The 25,204-nt window shown below is 43.1% G+C and overlaps 1 protein-coding gene and 1 long non-coding RNA gene across 2 annotated transcripts; both read left to right on the top strand.

Annotated features, from left to right (window-relative positions):
- The first annotated feature begins 39 nt into the window (after positions 1 to 39).
- On the top strand, positions 40 to 16,163 carry LOC146969878 (uncharacterized). The gene is made up of 2 exons (XR_015038009.1): positions 40 to 121; positions 16,070 to 16,163. It is a non-coding gene; the product is annotated as an uncharacterized LOC146969878 (long non-coding RNA).
- LOC146969879 (tripartite motif-containing protein 16-like) lies at positions 3,816 to 5,486 on the top strand. Its single transcript, XM_085804167.1, has one exon. It carries the CDS (start codon positions 3,819 to 3,821, stop codon positions 5,484 to 5,486), a length of 1,668 nt encoding a protein of 555 aa, XP_085660293.1. The 5' UTR covers positions 3,816 to 3,818.
- Positions 16,164 to 25,204: the final 9,041 nt, after the last annotated feature.

Consider the following 25,204-nt stretch of genomic DNA (forward strand, 5'->3'; position numbering starts at 1 on the left):
CCACATGAAAATAGAAACTTCTCTGAGATCTAAATATTTGTTGGATATTTGTGTTGACACGTTTGTGTGTTGTTGTTTGGGCCTTAACAGAGAAATCACCAGACCTTCCTTTATCACTGAGGTTTGTTCTCATGTGGAAACAAAGTAATCTAAAATGACATTTACATTGATGTGTTTGTCCGATCAAATGTTGTTGTTCAAATCCACTCACAGATAAGGTCTATGAGCTTTAATCAAAGTGTAAATATCATGATAATAATCAATGAGATGATTATTTTATTTTCCATATCTAGATTCAGGTTAAACAAACTGAAATGTGTATGAAGTGACTCTACTTATGAAATAATCAAATAAAGCACTTGAGGATGGATCAAATGTTTTCCTCTCTTTTTTTTCTTGAATCTAAAACTGAAGTGAGGAGTTCTGTACCAACTGACTGTCAACACTTCACTGAGATCATTATTTTTCTTTTGGCGCCATCATCTGGTCAAAATTCAAAACCTTTGAGTTGGACGTTCCTGCTGTTTGAGTCTTGAGAGCTGTGTTGTTTATATAACTTAACAACGGGAACTCATTTTGTTGGAAGAGATGGAAGATGATCAGAGAAATATTATCCTATGAACTGGTACTTTACATGTTTTGTAACCCCATTTGTAGCTTTTGTAAAAATTCAAAATGTGACAATAACACATTTATTTTGTGACTGCACCATTTCAACAATTCTGTGGATAGAACTCAAAGTTTCATTATGACCAACATCTGTAATACATTTGTTCATTCAATTATGAGTATGTATTATTTGGTTTCCATTACTCAAATAATTAAGTTTTATGTGATTTTATGTCTCCTCAGCGACAGCTAGTTTATGTGTGTGGGTGTGTGAATGTTTGTGTGTGTGGGTATGTATGTCTGTCCGTATGTCTATGTATGTACTGTACGTGAGTGTGTATGTAATTATGTATCTGTGTGTACATTTGTGGGGTTGGGAGGTTGGGGTTTTCATAGTGTTTTTTGTATTGTTTTGTTTTGTTTTTATCCTCTGTGAGGCACTTTGTGTTACTTCAATGTATGAAAAGTGCCATATAAATAAAGCTGTTTTGATTTGATTTGATAATTGTACTTTATTCTGTAAAGTTTCATATTCAGTAAATACTCAAATAATATCCATCTTCTTATTCTTTTCTTTCCTGCCTTAGTCACTGAAAGTAGAATACATACATATATCCTTCACATACACCATGTACACAGAAAGCTACTAAGAAACATAATGCTGACTTACACTATATTCTCATTTCGCATATAAATGTTATTGTCTTCCATATTATTTTTTCCATATATATAGTATTTAAATTGACTGTTAATATTAATTATATTTGTTGAAATAAGTTATTGCTCTTTTCAACTATTTACAGTGTTCATGTTTACATGTATCCTGTACATTCTGAAAGTTTTCAATGCTGCCAAAATCCTGTGTTACTCACAACTGCAAGGTGGCGTTGATGTGAAAACTGGGGCACTGAAACTACAGAAACTTTCAAATGTAAATGTTTACATGTCCATATATATACACCAAAACTCTTTATTTTAAGTGTTGAGTTGTCAACGTTAAAGCTCCATCGGGATCCATGGTGGATATATTTTCGACGGGTAATGGAGGGACAAGGCAGTCGAGGGGGGCACAGAAATACAAACAGCCGACACTGTTGCCGGTGAAAGACCAGAGAAGAACTCCGAGCAGCAGCAGCACCAGGTGAGATGGAGCGGAGTCCAGCAGGTAGTTAAAACACGAGACACAATGTATTCTGGCCACGGCAATATTTGCTCACTGAAAAGAAAACAGTATAAATTTAATGACATTTTTGAATATTTCTGATGTTTCCTCTATCCGTTAATTAGCCGTTTCTGTTGGAACTAAATTTTTCAGCCGTTACTACACTCAAGCATCACTCATCCGGTGTCAGAGCTAAACGTATGATTGCTTGTGAATAGGAATACAATGCATTAACAGCTATTTTGAATATTTCTGCTGGTTGGTCTTGTCCTGAATTATTTCCTTTCATTGGAACTACATTTTCCAGCCATTACTGGTGGTGTTTTCTCCAGGGGTGGCTATACCAAACTTCAAAATAAAACTTGACTATTATATTATATAGGGCCCATTCTAAGGCGCGTTCCCAACATTTCTGCACAACACAGCACTACTACGATTAACAACATTGTAAAAGTCCAACACCACACATTTAGACCTAGCTTATGTCTCACCTCTGTACACTCTCAAGATCACCCAGCGTCCTAGCATGATCTGATATCACCAAGTAATAAACAGCCCAGGAGCGCTGTTATAACCAACCGGTCAGGTTTAGGGTTAGAATTAGAAAAACTTAGAATTAGAATTAGAAAAACTTTATTGTCCCGCCAAGGCAGGAAATTCATCTTTGGTCTCACTTTAGGGTTTAGGGTTAGGATTAGTCCTGGGCTGTTGTTTACTTGGTGATATCAGATCGTGCCAGCGTCCTCACAGCTGCTGCTGCTGCTGAGATACACTGCCACTATGGTGGGTGGTGGTGGTATAGTTCATTTGGGTTCTTACAATAAAATAACACTCTTGGAGTCAATATTGACATGTTGGCTGCAGCTTAACTTTACTGAGAACGTCAGGGGAAGAGATATTACCGCAGGCATGATCAATTGAACAATAAACATGTCAGCCCAGGTCTCTCAAATGATCCCCGAGTATAATATCACGGTATCGCGGTACGTAATGGTGTGTTTCATTGGAAGTCTGAACTCAGAGCTTGGAATGTTGAGTGCTTTCCAGGTGAACAACCAACACGTTAAGTCATAAAAATGGACAATTAATTTAAAAAACAAAGAAACAACGCTTATATACTTGTAGACCTATGAGGTTGGGCACCCCAAGGCCTTATCTTTTCAATTGAAGAGGAGCTTCTGCGCATGTACAACTTAGAATAACAAGAGTCTAGGCAAAGATTTCTGCGTTCCAAGAGGGAAACCTGTGACCAATCAGTAATCTACGTTTTTATTGCAGGTGGCACATTTAACTTACTTTTATCTCGCTCCTCTAAAATATATGCTTTTCAAAGTATTTTTATTTTATTTTTTAAAATCTTATTCAAGGTACTTGGGAGTGGTAGGGTGGCACGCTAGCACCCTCTAAATACCAGCCGCCACTATACTACGCACAAGTATCACTCCACATATGAGCAGTCGGACAGGTCTGAGTGTAGGTTTGCTTGTTCTTACAAAAGGTCAGCAGCTGAAAAATGTAATTCCAACAGAAAGTGCACAGTTTCACTGATGCTAGCTATTTTTCAGTGGGTATTTCTAAATGGGAAAAATACTTTATTTGCGTTAAAAATTCGACAAGAGGAATAATGATTATTAAGAGATAAGTAACATATGACTTATGTGTAGCCTGACAGTGGCAGTTTCAATAATCTACAAATAAAAAGACAGTGAATACTCAACGGTACCTTCAGATTTATGCACTATGTTGACGTCAAGGGTCTATCCTTAATTGACTCGTAAGTATTACTGCGTGTTGTAAATGTAATTTAGCATACAGTTCTTCAGAAACATCTTTGTGTAATGTAGTAAAACCTGAAAACCTTCCCTCTGTTCCTTTCAAACTCCACCTGTCATCATATTTCCTTGTTCCCTCCCTTCAGAGATCTATAATTATCAAATCAGTAATGCAGGAGATGATGAGTCTCATTCACTACAGCAGGTGAAGAGGCACAGATCAGTTTATCATCAGAAACAGATGCACAGTTTGATAGAAACTGTCGGGAGGTGAAATGGCGCAGCAAGGAAATCAAGTGTACAAAAAGAAACTCTGCTGTTCCATCTGTCTGGATCTACTAAATGATCCAGTGACTATTCCCTGTGGACACAGCTACTGCTTCAACTGTATTAAAACCCACTGGGATGGAGAGGATGAGAAGAAAATCTACAGCTGTCCTCAGTGTAGGAAGAACTTCACACCAAGACCTGTCCTGGTGAAAAACACCATGTTAGCAGATTTAGTGGAGGAGCTGAAGAAGACTGGACTCCAACCTGCTCCTGCTGATCACTGCTATGCTGGACCTGAAGATGTGGCCCGTGATGTCTGCACTGGGAAAAAACTCAAAGCTGTCAAGTCCTGTTTAATGTGTCCGGCCTCGTACTGTGAGAAACACCTGCAGCCTCATTATGAAGCAGCTCCATTAAAGAAACACAAGCTGGTGGAGCCCTCCAAGAAGCTTCAGGAGAACATCTGCTCTCGTCATGATGAGGTGATGAAGATGTTCTGCCGCACTGATCAGCAGTGTATCTGTTATCTCTGCTCTGTGGATGAACATGAAGGCCACAAAATAGTCTCAGCTGCAGCAGAAAGGACTGAGAGGCAGAGAGAGCTGGAGCTGAGTCGACAAGAAATCCAGCAGAGAATCCAGGACACAGAGAAAGATGTGAAGGTGCTTCAACAGGAGGTGGAGGCCATCAATGGCTCTGCTGATAAAGCAGTGGAGGACAGTGAGAAGATCTTCACTCAGCTGATCCGTCTCATGGAGAAAAGAAGCTCTGAGCTGAAGCAGCAGATCAGATCCCAGCAGGAAACTCAAGTGAGTGGAGTCAAAGAGCTTCAGAAGAAGCTGGAGCAGGACATCACTGAGCTGAAGAGGAAAGACGCTGAGCTGAAGCTGCTGTCACACACAGAGGATCACACCCAGTTTCTACACAACTACCCCTCACTGTCAGCACTCAGTCCATCTACACACTCATCCAGCATCAATATCCGTCCTCTCAGACACTTTGAGGATGTGGCAGCAGCTGTGTCAGAGCTCAGAGATAAACTACAGGACCTTCTGAGAGACACATGGACAAACATCTCACTGACAGTGACTGAAGTGGATGTTTTACTGTCACCACCAGAGCCCAGGACCAGAGCTGGAATTTTACAATATTCACAGGAAATCACACTGGATCCAAACACAGCACACAGATGGCTGTTATTATCTAAGGAAGACAGGAAAGTAACATTAATGAGTAAAAAACTGTCTTATTCTAGTCACACAGACAGATTCGGTACATTTTGTCAGGTCCTGAGTAGAGAGAGTCTGACTGGACGTTGTTACTGGGAGGTGGAGTGGAGAGGAGGAGGGGTTTATATAGCAGTCGCATACAAGAATATCAGCAGAGCAGGGGAGGGATGTAAATTCGGACACAATGATAAATCTTGGTCATTAGAGTGTTTCAACAACAGTTTCACATTTTGGTTCAACAAGAGTAAGACTCTAGTCTCAGCTCCTCAGTCCTGCAGAGTAGGAGTGTACCTGGATCACAGTGCAGGTATTCTGTCTTTCTACAGCGTCTCTGAAACCATGACTCTCCTCTACAGAGTTCGGACCACATTCACTCAGCCTCTACATGCTGGGGTTGAGCTTTACTGGGACGGATCCACAGCAGAGTTGTGTAAACTCAAATAGACAAAGATCATTGAAGGTGCAGTTGGTTAAAATCTGTATTTTAGTTCATCACGTTTGTTGCTAAATGCTCGTTGCTGTTGTGTCTCTGCATTCCACAGAGATCACCTGTCAATCAAACATACTGTAATGGGCGGGTCTTTGACCTCTTGTAATTTCTTGTTGTGTTGATGTTCAAGTTTGTTGAGGTGGAGCTAGTTGTGGAGGAGATCACTGCTCATGTTGTTACTTTAACTATGGGTGTTGATGTGTATGATAAAACTGTAAATATAACTAGAAAATTTCCTCTGGGGAAATTTTGAAAGGCCCATGGGGCTACTGCCGGTTCTGCCATCTCTGTCAACATGGGAATCAAACCCACGATCTTAAGGTCAAGACAGAGCTGATCAGACAGACACATGATCATCTTTCTATAAGCACTGATATGGAGGAGCTGTAACCACATTAGGTTAACTGTGTGTGTGTCTGTGTGTGTGTGTGTGTGTGTGTGTGTGTGTGTGTGTGTGTGTGTGTATAATCACATGAAGTTACCTGTGTGTGTTAGAGTGTGGGAGAGGAGCATTTGTATGCATTTGTATGTTACCTGTGTGTGTCTGTAACTGTAATCACATGAAGCTGGCTCTAGAGTCTGTGTGTGTGTGTGTGTGTGTGTGACTATGAGCTGCATCCTGTGTCAGTCTGATTTAGCTGTGTCTGTGTTTATAAACATTTAAACGAGCGCCAGGTGGATTGTTTATGAAGTTAACGAGCTCTGGCCTGAGGATCAGAGGTTACCACGGCGATAGGGGCCCCGCAGGCTGAGACAGACAGAAACGTGGAGAAAAATAGCAATTTTCTGCCTCTGCACCGGTCTCACATTTAGGCTTACTGTGACAAAACGGTAACTCCTATCAGAACAAAACACAGATCACATTGCTCTAAGGACTTACTGAAAATTTTGGTACGATTTGGTGTGTCTACATTAAATATTTTGGAGAGGATGGCAGTTTTAAAACATCGGTCCGTTCTGCTTCTCTCAGAAAATATTTGTATTGGAGTCAATGAGGAGCAGAGACAGACGTGGCCGCACTCAGAAGCTCCGAGTTTAAATTCTGTAAGTCTCTCTGATATTTTGAGCAGATGATGAGATCGAGGATGAGCTCGTCTACAAACGTGGCGGAAATTATGTGTGTAGAGTGTAAATTGTGGCCAGGAGGAGTGTGGAAAGAGAAAAAATCTTGAGTTTTTCTGGCATCTCTCCCACTCTAACCGATGATGTCACGCACTCTGACACGAACATTCCGTGCAATACACACCCATTATAATCTCATAATTTCTCCCAAAATGATCATGGTCATTGATCAGGGATTGATCAAAAACTATATGACCTATCAAAACGTGGAGTAATACGACAATACACAAGACTTGTGTCTACTGTTTAAAGTTTAAATGGAGTCTCTAGGTGAAAGTATGCCTGAGCAGTAGACGTTTGTTAAACTCCAATGATTGGTCTTTTTCGCTCTTTTTTTTCTGCCCGTCCCATTGACTTCAATGCAAAATTTTGCGCAGTTTTTCGCGACTTACGTCGCGAAAAATTCATAGACTGTTGAGAAAAGTAATAGCACACCGATCCCGATCAAGACGCACATTTTGATATATAATTTAGTAGCGGACCGAAAAAGCGTCCGGAAGAGGACGGAGAATAATAAGAAAAAATCCACACAATAACAGTAAGCCCGGGCACTGGTCCAAATAGCTGCAGGGACCAGTGCCCGGTGCGATTGCCCGTGGCCCTAATAATTATTGAAGAGATGGTTTTCTTTTCCATATCTAGATACAGGATATGGAACAAACATATTATATGGATGTAGTGAATCTGTGAATGAAATAATCAATTATATCAGATTTTCTTTAAAGTTTTGCTAACCTTTTGCTAAGCTTGTCCTGGCCATGAGCATTTGTTTACAACGAAGCCAGCTAGAAATCAATCAATAGAACAGTAGATAAACAAGAGGTTATGGGTTACAGGGCACGAGAGCTGGGACACCTCTGTCTGTACCTGTCTGTACCTGGATCACAGAGCAGGTATTCTGTCCTTCTACAGCGTCTCTGAAACCATGACTCTCCTCCACAGAGTCCAGACCACATTCACTCAGCCTCTACATGCTGGAATTCAGGTTTTCTGTGTTGCAGACACAGCAGAGTTGTGTAAACTCGAATAGACAAAGATCATTGAAGGTGCAGTTGGTTAAAATTTGTATTTTAGTTCATCACTTTTGTTGTGAATTCCCTGCTGTGAGGAGTACACGTCACAGTAAGCTGCTTCACGCAGAGACTGATGGACTGTTTGCGCATGCGCAGTGTGTTCAATAAACTTCGGTGCAGTTACCTGGTTGAGTTACCTTCTGCCGAGCACCAGTGCTTTCCTTCATCTCTTTGTACTGTACAACAGTGTGCGTCGGTGATGATGTAAGTTACGTGATGAATGAATGTTGTTTATACTTCACGTGTGACGAGAGCTAATAATATTAGCAGGGTAATATGTTCGTTTGCTCGTTAGCTTAGCATTTAGCATGTCTTACCGAGCCCCATAGAATACGGACGGCCCGTCCGACATGTAACTCAGTTAATTATCATACATTTATTTTCTTCTGTGAATGTTTATTTAGCGGTGTAGCTGCCGTTCATTGAAGCTGCTATAACAGTGAGGCTAGTGTGCTAAATTGACCGGATCGGTAGCTGACGGGGCTGTTTCAGTCTAGCTTGGTCACGTGACCTGCCTGCTGCGCCAGGCCATTGTGTTGATTAATGATCCTACAGTGCCTCCTACTGGCGATTTGCAGTATGACACGTTACTCACGTCTGTTGTAATTTGTGTTATTCTATTACTAATGCCACTGTAGTTTAATTATTATTAATGCTACTGCAAAGTAAGTTAATTAATACTGTTTATTATTGTTGTCCTTTGCAGACATCACAAACCACACACACAACTACAAATGTACCCCAGTGTCATGTTCAATTGGATAGAGGTCAATAAATTCATCTAAAGGAGAGAAGTTGCTGCGTCTTCTCTGACCGGAGGATTAGGCCAGTATATACACAGCCAGCGTATCATCACCGAAGCTGTTCCGTTACAAGTGGTCCTTCGAGCCGGATTGTGTGTATAACTGCGCCATGGCAACTTCTGGCAACCATGCAGATGAACAATCTCCAGCTGCGTCCCGCCCAAGCCGGTCTCACCAACTCCCTAAGCACCTCCATGACTTTGTTATTGACGACCTTGGCTATCTGGGCTATCTGAACAGACGAGATACTACTCATCAAGTGATAGAAGCGCACCAGGAAGAGCTTCCAGACTATAATGTGCTCACTGGGTCAGAAGATTTGAGGTTGGAAGGGATGGAAGCCCGCATGAAAGACTTAACTAAGCAGATGAAACAGCTACAGTCAGCCATGGACAGTGTTAAAGGTAAAGCTCACCCTCAGCAGCATCCATTCAACTTATCATATCCTCTCCGGAGCTCGAGCCTTCCTCATATTCATCACAGTGGAGTGACAGGGCCCAGAGTATCACCCCTTACGGATAATCGGATGAGTTGGAAATCAGCTGATGGAGGATATTGTCATCTCTTGGACAACAGTGAGCCTCGCCCACCTACAGCACAGCCCATACAGCACGGAGAACTCAGCTCAACGACTCAGGCTGCCAGAGCTCTGCAGCCATCCGTCCAGGTAGCAACACAACCGCTGGATCTCAGTGAGTCTACTCATCATTCAGCTACCCTAGCTGGACTAGCGCCAGAGTTTCTACAGCTGCCTGCAGTTCAGTCTGCTCACCACACTCCGCTTGCACAGCGATTGTATTCACCTTCTCCGCCCATCCAGCATGCAGGTCAGCACGTCCAGCCGGGGCATCAACCAGCTCAACAGGCACCACTGACAGTGTTTCTGCCAGATCATCCTGCAGCCCTGCTGACACATTCACCTGCCCTGTATACACCTCAGCCAGCCCAACCTGCACCTCCACAGTCTCAAGTTATGCCACAGCTCTTCCCCACAACTGCACAGCAGCAGAGTTATCCTCAATCTGTCCAGCATCTGACCACTCCTCAACCTGGACCACCGCTGGGATATCAACCTGCTTCATTCAACCAACAAGGGACAAGGCCAAACTCTCGTGCTATCCCTCCTTATCAGCCACCTACTGATCCCGGAGCAGTCTACTCACTTCCACAGACTGGATATCCCCCTGTAGCCCAACCACAGCTATACCAGTCTGGACCTCAATCAGCTGCACACTACTCACAGCTTACGCCCATGGTTGCTCCACCTACAGCACCAGGATACATCTCTCCCTACAACAATCCTGCAACTCTCACTATGACAGAAATGGCGATTGCTGCTTCATACGGTATTCCTAAGCCCAAGCTGCCTCTCTTCAGTTCCGGACGGGAGAGTGACTTCATCATGCTGAAAAGGGGACTGGATAGTTTACTTGGTCCACACAGACACTTAACTGAAGATTATAAATACCAAGTATTACTTGATCATCTCAAACTGCCAAGTGCCTACCAAATGGCAAAGAGATACATACATGACTCCACACCATACACCAGTGCAATGGATGCTCTGCAGCAACGATATGGACAGCCAAGACAGCTGGTTCAGGGGGAATTAAAGACTATATTGAACTCTCCTCCCGTGAAACCTGGTGACGCAAAGGCTTTCGAAGATTTCTCCTCATCTGTAAACACACTGGTGGGGATGTTAAGTCGCATGGACGGTCCCGCTCAGTCTGAGCTGCGGTGCGGCTCCCACGTCGACACCCTCCTTGGTAAGCTGCCTGGCCACTACAGGGATAGCTTCGCCGAATTCTGTATTAAAAGAGGCATCATCCGCAGTGGGAGCGACCAGACATACACCTTACCTGACCTCGCTGAATGGCTGGATATGAAGGTTCAGGTGCTCCAGGTGTCCCGACGTGCAGCAGAATCCAACCCAGCTGAGTCCAGTCGTATCACACAGAGAGAGAGTAAAGCAGGTAAATCACAGTGGGTCAAACCAGCCTCTGTTTACTTCAGCAGCGACTCCACGACAATCAAGCATCAGCAGACCTCTCCACAGCGACAAAGGACCTACCTCCAGCCAGGCTCAAGGAAAGATCAGCCCACGGGTAAAAGGAGGGAGCGCTTTAAACCCTATTGTCCATATTGCACAACCACCCAGGATCATTACCTCAACGGCTGCCCTGAGTTCGAAAGAATTACTACTGAGGAGAAAGCCGCCTGGATTAAAGACAAAGGAAAATGTTGGAGATGTGGGCGTGGCCACTCACCAGATAGCTGCACCCTAAAGAAACTCTGCTCCACATGCAACAAACAACACCTGCTGATACTCCATGAAGTCGTGGCCCAAGACCCACAGCTAAACATTCTCACTGTCAGCGCCCCAACTAATGCAGTTTATCTGGATCATGCCAGCCACTCAGGACGCGTCATGTTGAAAGTGGTACCAGTGCTGCTCCGTCATGGCAAGAGAACACTAAACACACATGCAGTGTTAGATGACGGCTCCGAGCGTACTGTGATTCTGTCTGCTGCGGTCAAGCACCTTGGGTTGTGTGGAGAAGTGGAGTCACTTAAACTGAAGACCATCAGACAGGATGTGTTAAAGCTCCAGGGAATGGCAGTGTCATTTGAGGTGTCAGCTAACACACAGCCACGTACCTATCACTCCATCAACCAAGCATTCACTGCGACTGAACTCCAACTGGCTGAGCAGTCATGTCCAGGAGACAAACTGGTAAGAAAATACAACCACCTGAAAGGAGTCCCCCTGCACACATTCACCAAAGTTCAGCCAATGCTACTGATTGGATCTGACCACCCTCATCTAATAACTCCAATCCACCCAGTACGTGCAGGATCTCTTGGAGCACCAGTAGCAGTCTGCACCCGACTCGGCTGGGCAGTGCAGGGACCCACTAACTTTCTTCAACATCCAAACGGTGAGAGCTCTTTCCTTCACCTGTCAGTTGATACACCTTGCTCCGACCTACAAAGGGATGTTCAACGCCTGTGGCAGCTTGACATTTTGCCATATAAAAGCGAAAGAGAGGTGACGCGATCCAAGCAAGACCAAGCAGCCCTCACCATGCTGGATGAGAAGAGCACCACTGTAATAGTGGGTGGAGTCTCAAGATACGCAACACCCCTCCTTCGAAAGAGGAATGTAGCTCTGCCCTGCGCATCACCTGCTGCCGTGATGCCCCTCCTCCGCTCTACAGAACGCCGCCTGTTGACCAATCCGGAGCTTGCTAAAGTCTACAACCAAGAAATACACAAGCTAGTGGAGGCGGGATATGCTGAGAGGATCACCAGTGAGGAGGCCAGTCGTTCTACTGAATCCTGGTACATTCCGCACCACTTAGTACATCATAACGGAAAGGCAAGGGTGGTATTTAACTGCTCCTTCCGCTACCAAGAGAGTGCTCTGAACGATGACCTGCTACCAGGACCCTCTCTCGGGCCGTCGTTGGTGGGGGTTCTGCTCAGGTTTCGAGAACATGTGGTCGCTATCAGCGGAGACATAAAGGCTATGTTTCATCAAATCAGACTCCTTCCCGAAGACCGCCCACTTGTCCGCTTCCTCTGGCGCGACATGGACAGAGACAGACCACCTGACATTTATGAATGGCGTGTCTTGCCATTTGGCACAGTTTGCAGTCCGTGTTGTGCCATATACGCTGTGCAGCGTCACGTTCGAGATCACCAGAGTGGCAACGAGGACCTGCTGGACACGGTAATCACCTCGTTCTATGTGGATAACTGTCTGAAATCACTCCACTCACCACAGCAGGCAAAGGATCTTCTCGACCGCCTGAGAGCCCTCCTCGCTAAAGGTGGATTTGAGATCAGGCAGTGGGCATCCAACAGGACAGAGGTAATCTCTCACCTCCAGACTGAGGCGCGATCAACAACATCCGAGCTGTGGCTAACTGCTGAAGGAGCTGACCCGAGGGAGTCCACTCTCGGCCTGGTTTGGCATTGCATGACGGACACACTGGGTTATAAATGTAAGCCTGTATCATCCAAACAGCCCACCATGAGGAACGTGTACAGGGTGCTTGCCTCACAATACGACCCGCTCGGATACATAATTCCCTTCACTACCCGGGCCAAAGTCCTGGTCCAGGCTTTGTGGGCTACAGAGAGACAGTGGGACGAGCCTATTGCAGACGAGCTACTTCCGGTGTGGCAGGCATGGGAAGGTGAGCTCCCTCAGTTGTATAACATAGTTCTTCCCCGTTGTTATGTTCCAGAAGCCGCTGACAACGACTCATCAGTGAGGCAGATTCACATTTTTTGTGATGCCTCGGAGAAGGCGTACGGATCAGTCGCCTACCTGCGAGTGGAGGATCCAGAGGGACGCATCACCGTGTCGTTCATTATGGCCAGGTCGCGGGTTGCACCCAAGCGGCAACAGACGATGCCCAGACTGGAATTATGCGCCGCACTCACAGGAGCCCAGCTGGCTAAGGTTCTACAGACCGAACTGACTTTGTCCATCCAATCCGTGGTGCTGTGGTCTGACTCAACAACCGTACTGAGCTGGATACAGTCGGAGTCCAACCAGTACAAAGTATTCGTCGGTACAAGAGTTACTGAAATACTGGACCTCACCAAGCCCGGATCATGGAGATACGTTAACACTGACTTGAATCCGGCTGATGATATCACCCGCGGGAAGACCCTCCTCGAATTGTCCCAGCCAAACCGCTGGAGTCAGGGGCCTTCGTTTCTGTTCCAGTCTTCAGATCACTGGCCAGTGAACCCCTCAGTGCACACAGAGGAACCTGATGAGTTGAGAGCCCCAACCTTCTGTGGTCACATCTCTACTACCAGCAGCGATGAGCCTGATCCTGCTAAATACAATACATGGACTGAACTACTGCAGGCTACATATCAGTCCCTTCACGGGGCGGCTGCCCCAGCTATGTCTGCCGCCGACCACATCGAGATGGAGACTACTCTGCTGAGAAGGATACAATCCGATAGTTTCCCTGAAGAACTAAAGGCACTTAAACAGGGCAAACCAGTCCGTTCAGGCAGCCGTTTAAGTGCTCTCAGTCCCGAATACGATCAAGTATTAGGCCTCATTCGAGTTGGTGGTCGCCTACGCAAAGCAGAGAACCTGATTGAAGACTGCCTTCACCCTGTTGTCATCAGCCCTGATCATCTGATCACACAGCTCTTAGTGAAGGATTACGACCACCGTCTGCACCACGCTGGCCCTGAGAGAATCTTCGCAGAGATCCGAAGAAACTACTGGATCCTACGTGGTCGACAGGTAATTAAAAAACACCAGAAACACTGTGCAGAATGCTGTTTGTGGCGGAGCACCCCCGTGGCACCAAGGATGGCCGACCTGCCTGCTGCGCGGCTCCGGATCAACAAACCCCCATTCTGGTCCACCGGGGTCGACTGCTTCGGGCCCTATACAGTAAAGATCGGAAGAAGACATGAGAAACGGTGGGGCATAATATTTAAATGTCTTACCTCAAGATGCGTCCACCTTGATCTGTTGCCACACATGGACACAGACTCGTTCTTACTGGCCCTGCGTCGATTTATCTCAAGACGAGGCAAGCCATACGAGATCTTATGCGACAGAGGCACCAACTTCCGAGGGGGAGAGCGAGAGCTCAAAGAATCACTGGAAGATCTCGAACCTTCATTGAAGCAACAGTTGGCCGACCAAAGCATTACATTCAAATTCAATCCTCCTCTTTCACCCCATTTCGGTGGTGCGTGGGAGAGGGAGGTAAGGTCAGTGAAAGCCTCACTCCAAGTCGTGCTGCGGGATCAAGTCATATCAGAGGAGGTGTTGTCGACTGTCCTCGTGGAGGTAGAGGGTATACTTAACTCAAAGCCCCTGGGATACTCCTCTTCTGATCTGGCTGACCCCGATCCTGTAACGCCGAACTTGCTGCTGATGGGGCGGCACGACGCATCGCTTCCTCAAGCCGCATATGGTTCCAGTGAACTTCTAGGCCGCCGCCGTTGGAGGCATAGCCAGGTCTTGGCAGACCGGTTCTGGAGCCAATTCACCCGCCAATACCTACCTGACCTTCAGCGCCGCCAGAAGTGGAGGACCCCTACTGCTGGCCTCGCTGCTGACCAAGTGGTTATGGTAGTGGACCCCCAGCTTCCTAGGGCGCTCTGGCCCATAGGAAAGGTCACCAAAGTTCATCCCAGCGATGATGGGACTGTTCGTTCAGCGGACGTCAATATTAAAGGGACAGTCTACACTCGTCCGGTTACCAAGTTGGTACCGCTCCCCAAGATGCCAGAGGACACCAGTCACTCTTAACAACAGCAGGGACTTGTGCTTCTTCTACACATTCATGAATGAATGTGGGGGCGGCTGTTGTGAATTCCCTGCTGTGAGGAGTACACGTCACAGTAAGCTGCTTCACGCAGAGACTGATGGACTGTTTGCGCATGCGCAGTGTGTTCAATAAACTTCGGTGCAGTTACCTGGTTGAGTTACCTTCTGCCGAGCACCAGTGCTTTCCTTCATCTCTTTGTACTGTACAACAGTGTGCGTCGGTGATGATGTAAGTTACGTGATGAATGAATGTTGTTTATACTTCACGTGTGACGAGAGCTAATAATATTAGCAGGGTAATATGTTCGTTTGCTCGTTAGCTTAGCATTTAGCATGTCTTACCGAGCCCCATAGAATACGGACGGCCCGTCCGACATGTAACTCAGTTAATTATCATACATTTATTTTCTTCTGTGAATGTTTATTTAGCGGTGTAGCTGCCGTTCATTGAAGCTGCTATAACAGTGAGGCTAGTGTGCTAAATTGACCGGATCGGTAGCTGACGGGGCTGTTTCAGTCTAGCTTGGTCACGTGACCTGCCTGCTGCGCCAGGCCATTGTGTTGATTAATGATCCTACAGTGCCTCCTACTGGCGATTTGCAGTATGACACGTTACTCACGTCTGTTGTAATTTGTGTTATTCTATTACTAATGCCACTGTAGTTTAATTATTATTAATGCTACTGCAAAGTAAGTTAATTAATACTGTTTATTATTGTTGTCCTTTGCAGACATCACAAACCACACACACAACTACAAATGTACCCCAGTGTCATGTTCAATTGGATAGAGGTCAATAAATTCATCTAAAGGAGAGAAGTTGCTGCGTCTTCTCTGACCGGAGGATTAGGCCAGTATATACACAGCCAGCGTATCATCACCGAAGCTGTTCCGTTACAACTTTCTTTAGTCTCCATGTTTGTTGCTAAAAGCTCATTGCTGTTGTGTCTCTGCACTGCACAGAGATCACCTGTCAATCAAACATTGTGGGCGGGACTTTGACCTCTTGTCATTTCTTGTTGTGTTGATGTTTGAGTTTGTTGAGGTGGAGCTGGAGCCGTGGAGGAGATCACTGCTCATGATGATGTTTCTTTACCTAAACTCACATTTCTCCACATGAAAATAGAAACTTCTCTGAGCTCTAAATGTTTGTTGGATATTTGTGTTGATGTGCTTGTGTGTTGTTCTTGTTTGGGCCTTAACAGAGAATTGAGGTTTGTTCTCACTGTGGAAACTAAGAAATCTATAATCGCATTTACATTGATTTGTTTGTCAGATCAAATGTTGTTGTTGTTCAAATCCACTCACTGATCAGGTCTATGAGCTTTAATCAAAGTGTCAATATCATGATAATAATCAAGGAGGAGATAATTATTTTCTTTTCAGTATCTAGATTCAGGTTAAACAAATTGATTATGTAGATGAAGTGAATCTGTTTATGAAATAATCAAATAAAAGAGATTTTTCTTGAGGACAGATCAAATGTTTTCCTCTCTTTTCTTTCCTGGAACTAAAACGGAATAAAATGGTGAGCTCTGCCCCAACTGCCTACAGACCAGAAACACCGAGATCATTATTTTTCATCTGGCGCCATCATTTGGTCAAAATTCAAAACCTTTATGTTGGACGTTCTTGCTGATTGAGAGCTGTGTTGTTCGTATTACTTAACATCTTGTACAACAGGAAGTTAGTTTGTTTGAAGATGGAAGACGATCAGAGAAATATTATCCTTAGCAGTATGAATTCTTTGGTTTCCATAACTCAAATAAATAAGTTTAATGTGATTAATGTACGTTTTTCTGTAAAGTTTCATATTCAATAAAATATCAAATAATATTCTTCCTCTTGTTCTTTTTTTCCCCCTGCCCTGATCACTAAAAGTAGAAAACATATATTGTCTACAGCTACTAAGACACATAATGCTTACACTATATTTTCATTTCACATATGAATGAATTGCCCTGCTGCCATATTTTTTTCAAAAATATTTTTAAATTGACTGTTAATGTTAATCATATGTGTTTAAATACGTAACTGCTCTGTTGGACTATTTACAATCCCCTTGTTTACATGTCTACTGTTCTGAACATTGTAAATGTTGAAACGATCATGTGGCACCCAAAACTGCAAGGTAGAGTTGGTGTGAAAACTGGGGCCCTGAAACTACTGAAACTTTCAAAGGTAAATGTCTGCATATCCATACACTAAAACTCATATGAAGCACTGAGTTTTAAGCCCGGCAAGTTAAGTGGGAGTAATTTAAAAACTGATCAGAGAAACAAAATCAGATAGCTAAGTGTTTGCTGTGACCCTACTCTTTATAATAACACTGTTCTCCTACATGTAGTGCATCTACATTGTTCCACATACCTCAGTTGTTCTAGCATCTTGGGGAGCCTGCCTGACTTTGCTTGATACCCAGACTGACTCCATGATGTTATGACCAGGCCTCACACCATCTGCTTCAGGATGTTGGTTTCTTCTTTTCTCTGAAGATGGTTCTTCATGGATCTGGGTATAGACATGGTAAAGAGCTAAATATTCAAAGTATCTAACCCAAGGTTACAAGAATGCAAAACAGTCACACAATTCCTTTATCACATTTCAAGAAATTAAAGAGTTATTTCTTGTTAATTGACATGTTGAGGTATTTAGTAATAGAAGTTACCTTCACTTGATTTGCGTGCTGCTAGCTTCAAACATTAGCCGGGAAAACTGGTAGTTGAGTGATTAAGTGACAAAATAAAATAGGCTAGTTGAAACACAAGACAAATTGGATTTTGTCCACTTAGATGCATGCACGAACCCAAGAAAAACAAAACAGTACACTGTATGTTTAAATGTTTGTGATACTTTTGAATATTTCCAATGTTTCATCTTACCGTTAATCTGCCGTTTCCATCAGAACTATATTTTTCAGCCGTTACTACACTCAAGTATCACTCCGCACATCAGCGGTCAGAGCATAGACTGTAAAAAGAATGGACGTAGCATCCGTGACGTCACCCATTGGTTTTGGGGAGTCGTTTTTGTGACTCAAATATGGCGGCCTGAACAGCGCCATGTTGGATTGGCCGGCCGAGTTCCCGCCCACTGGCCTCGAAGCAGCTGTCCACGGAGCTGCTCGGACCTGTCACTCAACGTTTCCGCGCCCTAATTGGCCAGAATTTTAACCTAATAACATTAAAACGGTAGAGTTAAAAAAAAATTCACCCCCCTCAGAGTGTGTGCGGGGGTAGAAACTATCGATTGAGACGAAAAAACGTTCTGACACCAGGCTTTTAACATGTTTACTGAGGATGTAAAGTCGGCGATTTTAACATGGGGCTCTATGGGGAATGCTCCCTTCTGACACCAGCCCCCAGAGGAATTCGAGGGGATTGCAGTTTTTTGAACACGGAAGTGAGCTTCACTTCTCAGACCGACAACTGCCCCCTTGGGTCAGAGCGAAACGTAGCTTGTGCGTTGGAAATAGGTTAACTGCTAAAATAAAAAATGAAAAAGATTTTTAAAAAGTCGTCCCAACAGAAACAACTGATTAACGGTAAGATAAAGTGTGAGAACTTTAAAAAAAAAAAGTGTAGGCTACAGTCCAACTGCTGCTAGCTTTTTTCTGTGTTGATTATTAATGTCAGAAAACAACAACTATAGTTAGTCAAATTGAACATTTACTGTTATAAAACATTCCGCTTCCTCATGGCAGGTGAAGATGTAGAGTTCATATCTATTTTTAGAAACATCTTCAACCAAATATAGTACCGCAGTGATCTGCTCAAATTTTGACCGCAGTAAATTATGGTGAGACTTCCCACTCTGCCAGAGATATGGGGTTGACAGTTGTAAACAAACCCATGCAGGAGAGATTCATTTAGCTGTGAAAAGTCATTAAGTTGTTGTCATGTTTTTGTCAAACACAGAAAGTCCAACTTACTGTACGGTCTGTCAGGATGTCCTGGAGGAGAGGAGCCGTGCTCGTCAGGGAGCGGATGTTGAATAGTCTGACGTTGACGTTGTTGTGGTTCTATGGCGTGCGCTGATGTGAGCCAACCTAGCTAGGTGGATTTATTAGTATAAAGTCGTCGACATTAAAGCTCCGCCGGAATCCATGGTGGATACTTCCAACAAGGCAGTTGAGGGGGGCACATAGTCCACACAAACAGCCGAACTCCGAGCAGCAGCAGCCAGGTGAGGAGTTGCTCATTAACTGCAGGTCAGCATGTGAGTCTACAACAGTTTTCAGAGAGACAGTAGCAGCAGGTGTCAAAATACTGAATCCAATCCTGGACCAGGCTCCTTATCGGGACTGAAGAGAAAACAGTCCCAGCAGTAGCTCTTGCTTGGTTGCACTAATCCTGGTAAACTGGGTGAAGGTCAGCCTTTCTAGATAATTTCAAGTTTTTCCTGAACAATTGATACAGAACAACCTGTGTTGGAAGTGTAATTCTCAGGAAGGAACCTTCTTACACTTACTGTGGGAGTGCTCTTTAATTTTCCCTTTCTGGAAAAAAGTTACAGGAAAATTGGTCAGACTCGACCAGAATTTACTGACAGGGTTAAGCTGATGACGGATAATGCCTCCTATGAATTGATGATAGCAAGGTTAAAAGATAACAAAGTGAAATTTTACCAGGTCTGGGGTCATTTTCTGTATCATATAAGAGGGGAATAGGTACATGAATCCTATGAGGGGTTGACCACTTGTATATAGGTATATTATCATATACTTTTTTTTTCTTTTCTCGGTGACCATGGTGTTTAGTGCTGTGATTTTTTTCTCTCTCTCTCTTCTTTTCCCTTTTTCTGTATTTTGTTTAATATGGTGATGTTTGTGTTGAAGTCTGATGTCTTTTGTATGATGTTGGCATAACATATTGAATAAAAACTTAAATGACAAAAATACGTTTTTCCTGAACAGTTAATTTTGAAAACAGAGTTTCAATTAATCCATCAACCACACAGTCTTATTCACTAATTTCCATCATTTAATGGACATGTAAAAGTTACACACTACAGCTAAGTAGGATAAAAACATACAAACAAATAAATGAATAAAACAATACATTTGGATTGCAAACATTCTTTCAAGAATCTCCAGAATCACCAGAATCTCCAAGACAAGCAAAACTCTTATAGACCTCATCTTTACAAACAAACCTGACAGAGTGTCAAAAACATATAATTTGTTAACAGGTTTATCAGATCATAATATGATCCTGATAATTAGGAAACTTACTAAAAAACGTCTACAGAGACTTTCCTTCAAACAGAATCATAATTATGTGCCAACAGGAATCCCCAAACAAAAAGTCAATCAATTTGAACATGAATTAAAACATCTAAACTGGGATAATGTCCTGCAAACTAGTGATATAGACATATGTTGCGATATTCTCACAAACACTGTGGTAGATGTAATCCAAAAGTTCACTTGCCCCCTTAAGTTGAAGCATAAACCAACTCTGCCATGGATAAATAATGACATTTTTCAGTTGATGAAGAAGCGGGATCATGCATTAAAAATATCACTATCTACAAAATTACATACAGATACCCTTATCTATAAGGGGATACGAAATCGGGTTGTTACTGAATTAAGAAAGGCAAAAACGAATTATTTCATGCAACTAATAAATGACTCGGGTGGGAATAGCTCATATCTTTGGAGACATATTAATACACTCCTAAACCATAAACCAAAGCATCATAGAGAAATAAAGGAACTTAGTATTAAAGGAACGATTTCCACTAATATCAAGGAAATAGCTAATGAATTAAATACATACTTCATACAATCTGTAGATGAACTTACATCGAATTTTCAAAAAACTCCCAACAGAGATGAACTTAACTTAAATTCTCAACAATTTCAAATTTTTAACAACAATGGTCGGGCTTCTTGCTTTAACATCGAAGAAACTGACCGTACCAAAATTCAAAAAATTATAATGCAACTAAACAACTCAAAGGCAAAAGATACATTTGGGATCGATGTGTTATTTTTGAAAAAACATAGTGCTATTTTGATAAACCCATTACTCCATTTGATAAATTTGTCCATTAAAGAAGGGAAATTTCCACAAAGTTTTAAAATGGCTATTATTACCCCAATTTATAAATCTGGTGCATTAACTGAGGCCAGCAATTATAGACCGATATCAATTCTTCCAGCAATGTCAAAAGTACTTGAAAAGGTTATCGGTAATCAATTAATGACCTATCTTGAAAACAATCGGTTTTACCATTCTAAACAGTTTGGATTTCGCAAAAAATGTTCAACTGAGATGGCATTGTGCCATTTCAGTGAGAGAATAAAATGTTCCCTTGACAATGGAAATGTGGTTGGAGCAGTGTTTTTGGACTTAAAGAAAGCCTTTGACACTGTAAGTCATGAGATACTTATCAGTAAATTAAGACATGAATTTAACTTTTCTGCTCTTGCTGTTAGTTGGCTTAGCTCATATTTGACTTATCGACAACAGTGTGTTCGTTTACAGAATGTGAAAACATCTCCTCTGAACAGTAAGACTGGTCTGCCACAGGGATCAGTTTTAGGCCCTATTCTTTTTTGCTTATACATAAATGATTTACCTACCATTTGCACAGACACTGAATGTCAGATGTATGCTGATGACACAGTGTTTTATGTCTCAGCAAAGAATCCCTGTCAAGCCTCAGATATCTTAAACAGACAGATGGTTACTGTTTCAGAATGGCTACAAAGGAATCACTTAACACTTAATCACAAAAAAACTGTATCAATGTGCTTCTCAATAAGAAAGAAAGCCTTAGAGAAATTTCACATCACTATTGATAATAAAGAAATTGAAGTGGTAAATGAGTTTAAATATTTAGGTGTAACTCTAGATCCTCAACTTAAGTTTGAAGCACATATAAAGAAGCTGTCTAAAACTGTAAAAACTAGTCTGAATTGTTTCAGACTCATCAGGTCCTGTCTCTCTTTCAGGGCAGCTCATTTATACCTGCATGCTATGGTCCTTTCACATTTGTCCTACTGCATCACTGCTTGGGGCCAGGCCACTGACACAGCAACTAGACCTTTATTCTCACTCCACAAACAAGCTTTAAAAATATTAGATCAGAAGCCACAAAAGTGGCACTATTGTAAAATCATTGAGAAGTATAATTTGTTATCTTTTTCAAATTTTATAAAATTCTCTTTTCTGAAAGTTGTTTTTAAGTGTGTCAGTGGACTAGCCCCACAAGCGATGTCACAGATTTTTACTAAGTCAGACAACTGTGGGACAACGACAAGGAGCATGAGCAAGCAAAACTGTAAAATTCGAAGATGCAGGACAACATTCGGTCAATCATCCCTTTCAGTGCTGGGTACACACCTATGGAATTCTTTACCACCAGATATCAAATCCCAAACAGAATTAAAGATGTTTAGTGCTAAAGCTAAACATTGGCTTAAGCAGCAGCAGAAATGTGAACATTAACTTCTCTCAAGTCACTGTCAATACAGCATTCTACTAATGTTTAATGTATTTAATTTGTGCAATTTCTTAATGTAAATTTTGTAGCTGTGTTTATTTATTCATGATAACTATTCACTGTATTATTCACTGTATTTGTATTATTGCACTTATTGTAACGGTATTCAGTATCTTTTATCCTTCTTTAGCCTGACCAGGGACAAAGACTGCAAATTAGCTGAAGCTAGACGTCTTGTATGCATCGCATTTTTCATTCTTTGTGGCAATGTTGTATGTATCGTCCCTGCAAAATAAACATTAAAATAAAAAAATAAAATAGTTTGTGAGGCCTTCAGTGAATATCTTGAAAGCCCAGACTCTACATAGCCACTGCAACTAGATGCAAGATGGATGGATGGATGGAGTGAGCCTAAATAACAGAATCAACATTTGCAGTAGGCTACTATATCATAATCTGCTCTGTCATTTGTTCATTTTTTGTGAGAACTTCTTTGTTTACAATTCCTCCATCATCACATCAGCATCAACATCACCTGATAGGACAGTGACTGTCTGTATTGTCCTGTGTGAAGACACTGCCATCTTGTGGCTCTTAACTCTCATCAGGACCAGCTGACACCTGAGGCAGAAGCTCTTTCCTACCCACCTGGTTGTCCCTTTATTTCATTTTCCCTACTGCAGCTGTGGTGTGTGGAGTTTGGGCGGGGGGGGGGGGGGGGGGGGGTCTCTTGGCAGAGGCTGGGCGTTGGGTCTCAAGATGGCTGCTGGCTGCTCCACACCTGGAATGAATCATCTTCATCAGGAGCAGTATAAAGAGGCTGGCTTCCTGTGGGCTCACAGCCAGATTGTCACTGCTACGTGGATCCTGCTCCCATGCTGCTGACCATCCACATCTCCTGCCTCTCTGCTCCCGGGCCTGCCTGCTCCCCTGCCACACCATCTTACCTTCATTTTGCCCTCTGTCTCAATAAACTGGCTGTTTGACTCACACCCCCATCTGGTCATCTGCATTTGGGTCCAGAGCTTGAACGCACATAACAGCAGCTTAAGATATTATACTGACATTTATAATGATCAGTAAACAAATATAGTTATGATGCAACACAGTGAAATATCAAAATAGATCTATAACATCTAAAAGCTACACAGTCACAATTCTGCTGAATTAACTCATTGAGTGCCAACCACGTAATTTCTCGTTTTTCGTTCCCATGCGTTGAGTGCCAAAAACGAAATTTTTCGTTTTTTGCTTTTTTTTTAAATTATGAAAATAGACACTTTAATACACATTATATGTAAATTTGGGGACTCTACGACGAGGAGAACTGAAATAGATGACGATCAAAGTCACATGACAGCTCATGAACTGGAAGTTTTTTATCATAACTCAGCTTCTGCAAACGGAGTTCTGCATGTGGATGCAGCAGCTGCTCTGCTCTCACCTGCGCTGCTGCTCCAGCTGCTCCAGCTGCTCGGAGCAGAAACAGGAAGCTCTCAGCCGACTGTCCCGCCCGGTCTTCATCTGGAGCAACACCGTGTCCTCCCCAAAGTCCTCCCGCGGTAAAATCTGATGGTCTCTGGGCCAAAGCAGACCGACATCACCGACCCGTACCACAGAAGGACCGCGACCACCGGTGGGACCGGTGTTTCCGAGCCGCTGTGGCCGACAGACCCTCACGTTCCGCGGCGAGAGGCTGTGACACGGCGCGGTGCGTCTGTCATTGTCGTTTAGTGCCCCCCCCCCCCCCCCCCGATGGTGGTTTTGTGAATAGAACAACAATTATTGTATATATTTATCTTATACGAGCCCTTTGATCCAGAAATGCAAGCGTCGGAAGAGCGACAGACACAAACAGAGCACCTTTCATAAAAGACGCTCTATCTCCTTTTCTAGAAAAAAAGGAGGGATTTTGGTGAAAACCAGCCATGTTTAGCTTGACTTTTCTCAGGAACGGAGGCACGTAGAAACAAACGGTTTGTGGTCATTTGAAGCATAAAGTTAAACCTTTCAATTGAGCTACTGTATGTGTTGGTGGCAATAATATAGAATACACTATGGCTCTACATAAAAAGTCAAAAATGGTCTAAATTGCCGGTACACTTGACTAAAACTTTGGAAAGGAGCGCGGAACTCAATGAGTTAAGCTCCAGAAATGAAAAACACTTTATTAGTATTTTTGACAGTTTACAGTATTTTCACAAGGGGAATTGTTTTAATGTAACTGACTATAGGTTCACAATCAGTACATTTATTGCATATTTCTGGACTATGAGGAGTGTTGTGGAAATGTCCTTTAACTTGTGAGAGAGAAAATCATAAGTCCAGCAAATTGAGGTTTCACTTTAAGTACTTTATTTTATCTTGCCATGTTCATGACAGGACAACCAAGATGGCGCACGCTCTGCTGCGACAGCACTGACTGCACTCTCTGTTCTCTGTGTTTCAAACTTGCAAGAGGTGGACTGTCATACACACAAAAGTCTGTACGAGAGTGCACACTGAAATTTGGTCACATCAGGTTACATAGGCACAAGAGCAGGAAGGAGTCATGTGCTCCTCCTTGGAGGCGGCATCATACATTGTCCAATAACATTATTGCATTCTTGCAGAATAAGTTTGCATAGTACAAAGTTTGCACTTAGCACTCATGACATATCATTGGACTATTAGAAGATCAGCTCATATGTAAAGGCAGGAAGCTAGTGGTTGTCTTTAACTTAAGGTTTGTTGTGGTTTTTTCACACTTCAGCATGTTGATGTTTCGTTGACATCTCACTGTGGTTTTGGAAATGGAGACAGCTGCTTGCTTAAGCGTAATCATCATAAAATAACAGCAACCAAGTCGGACACCTGCATACTGCTCTATGCACAGCAGACAAGTGCAACTTGCG

This window comes from Trachurus japonicus, chromosome 17, assembly GCF_045865225.1.
Source record: "Trachurus japonicus isolate A0001 chromosome 17, Traja_1.0".
NCBI classification, from domain to species: Eukaryota; Metazoa; Chordata; class Actinopteri; order Carangiformes; family Carangidae; genus Trachurus; species Trachurus japonicus.

Coding starts and splice junctions, on each gene's coding strand:
- LOC146969879 (XM_085804167.1), top strand. CDS start 3,819: ATGGCGCAGCAAGGAAATCAAGTGTACAAAAAGAAACTCTGCTGTTCC.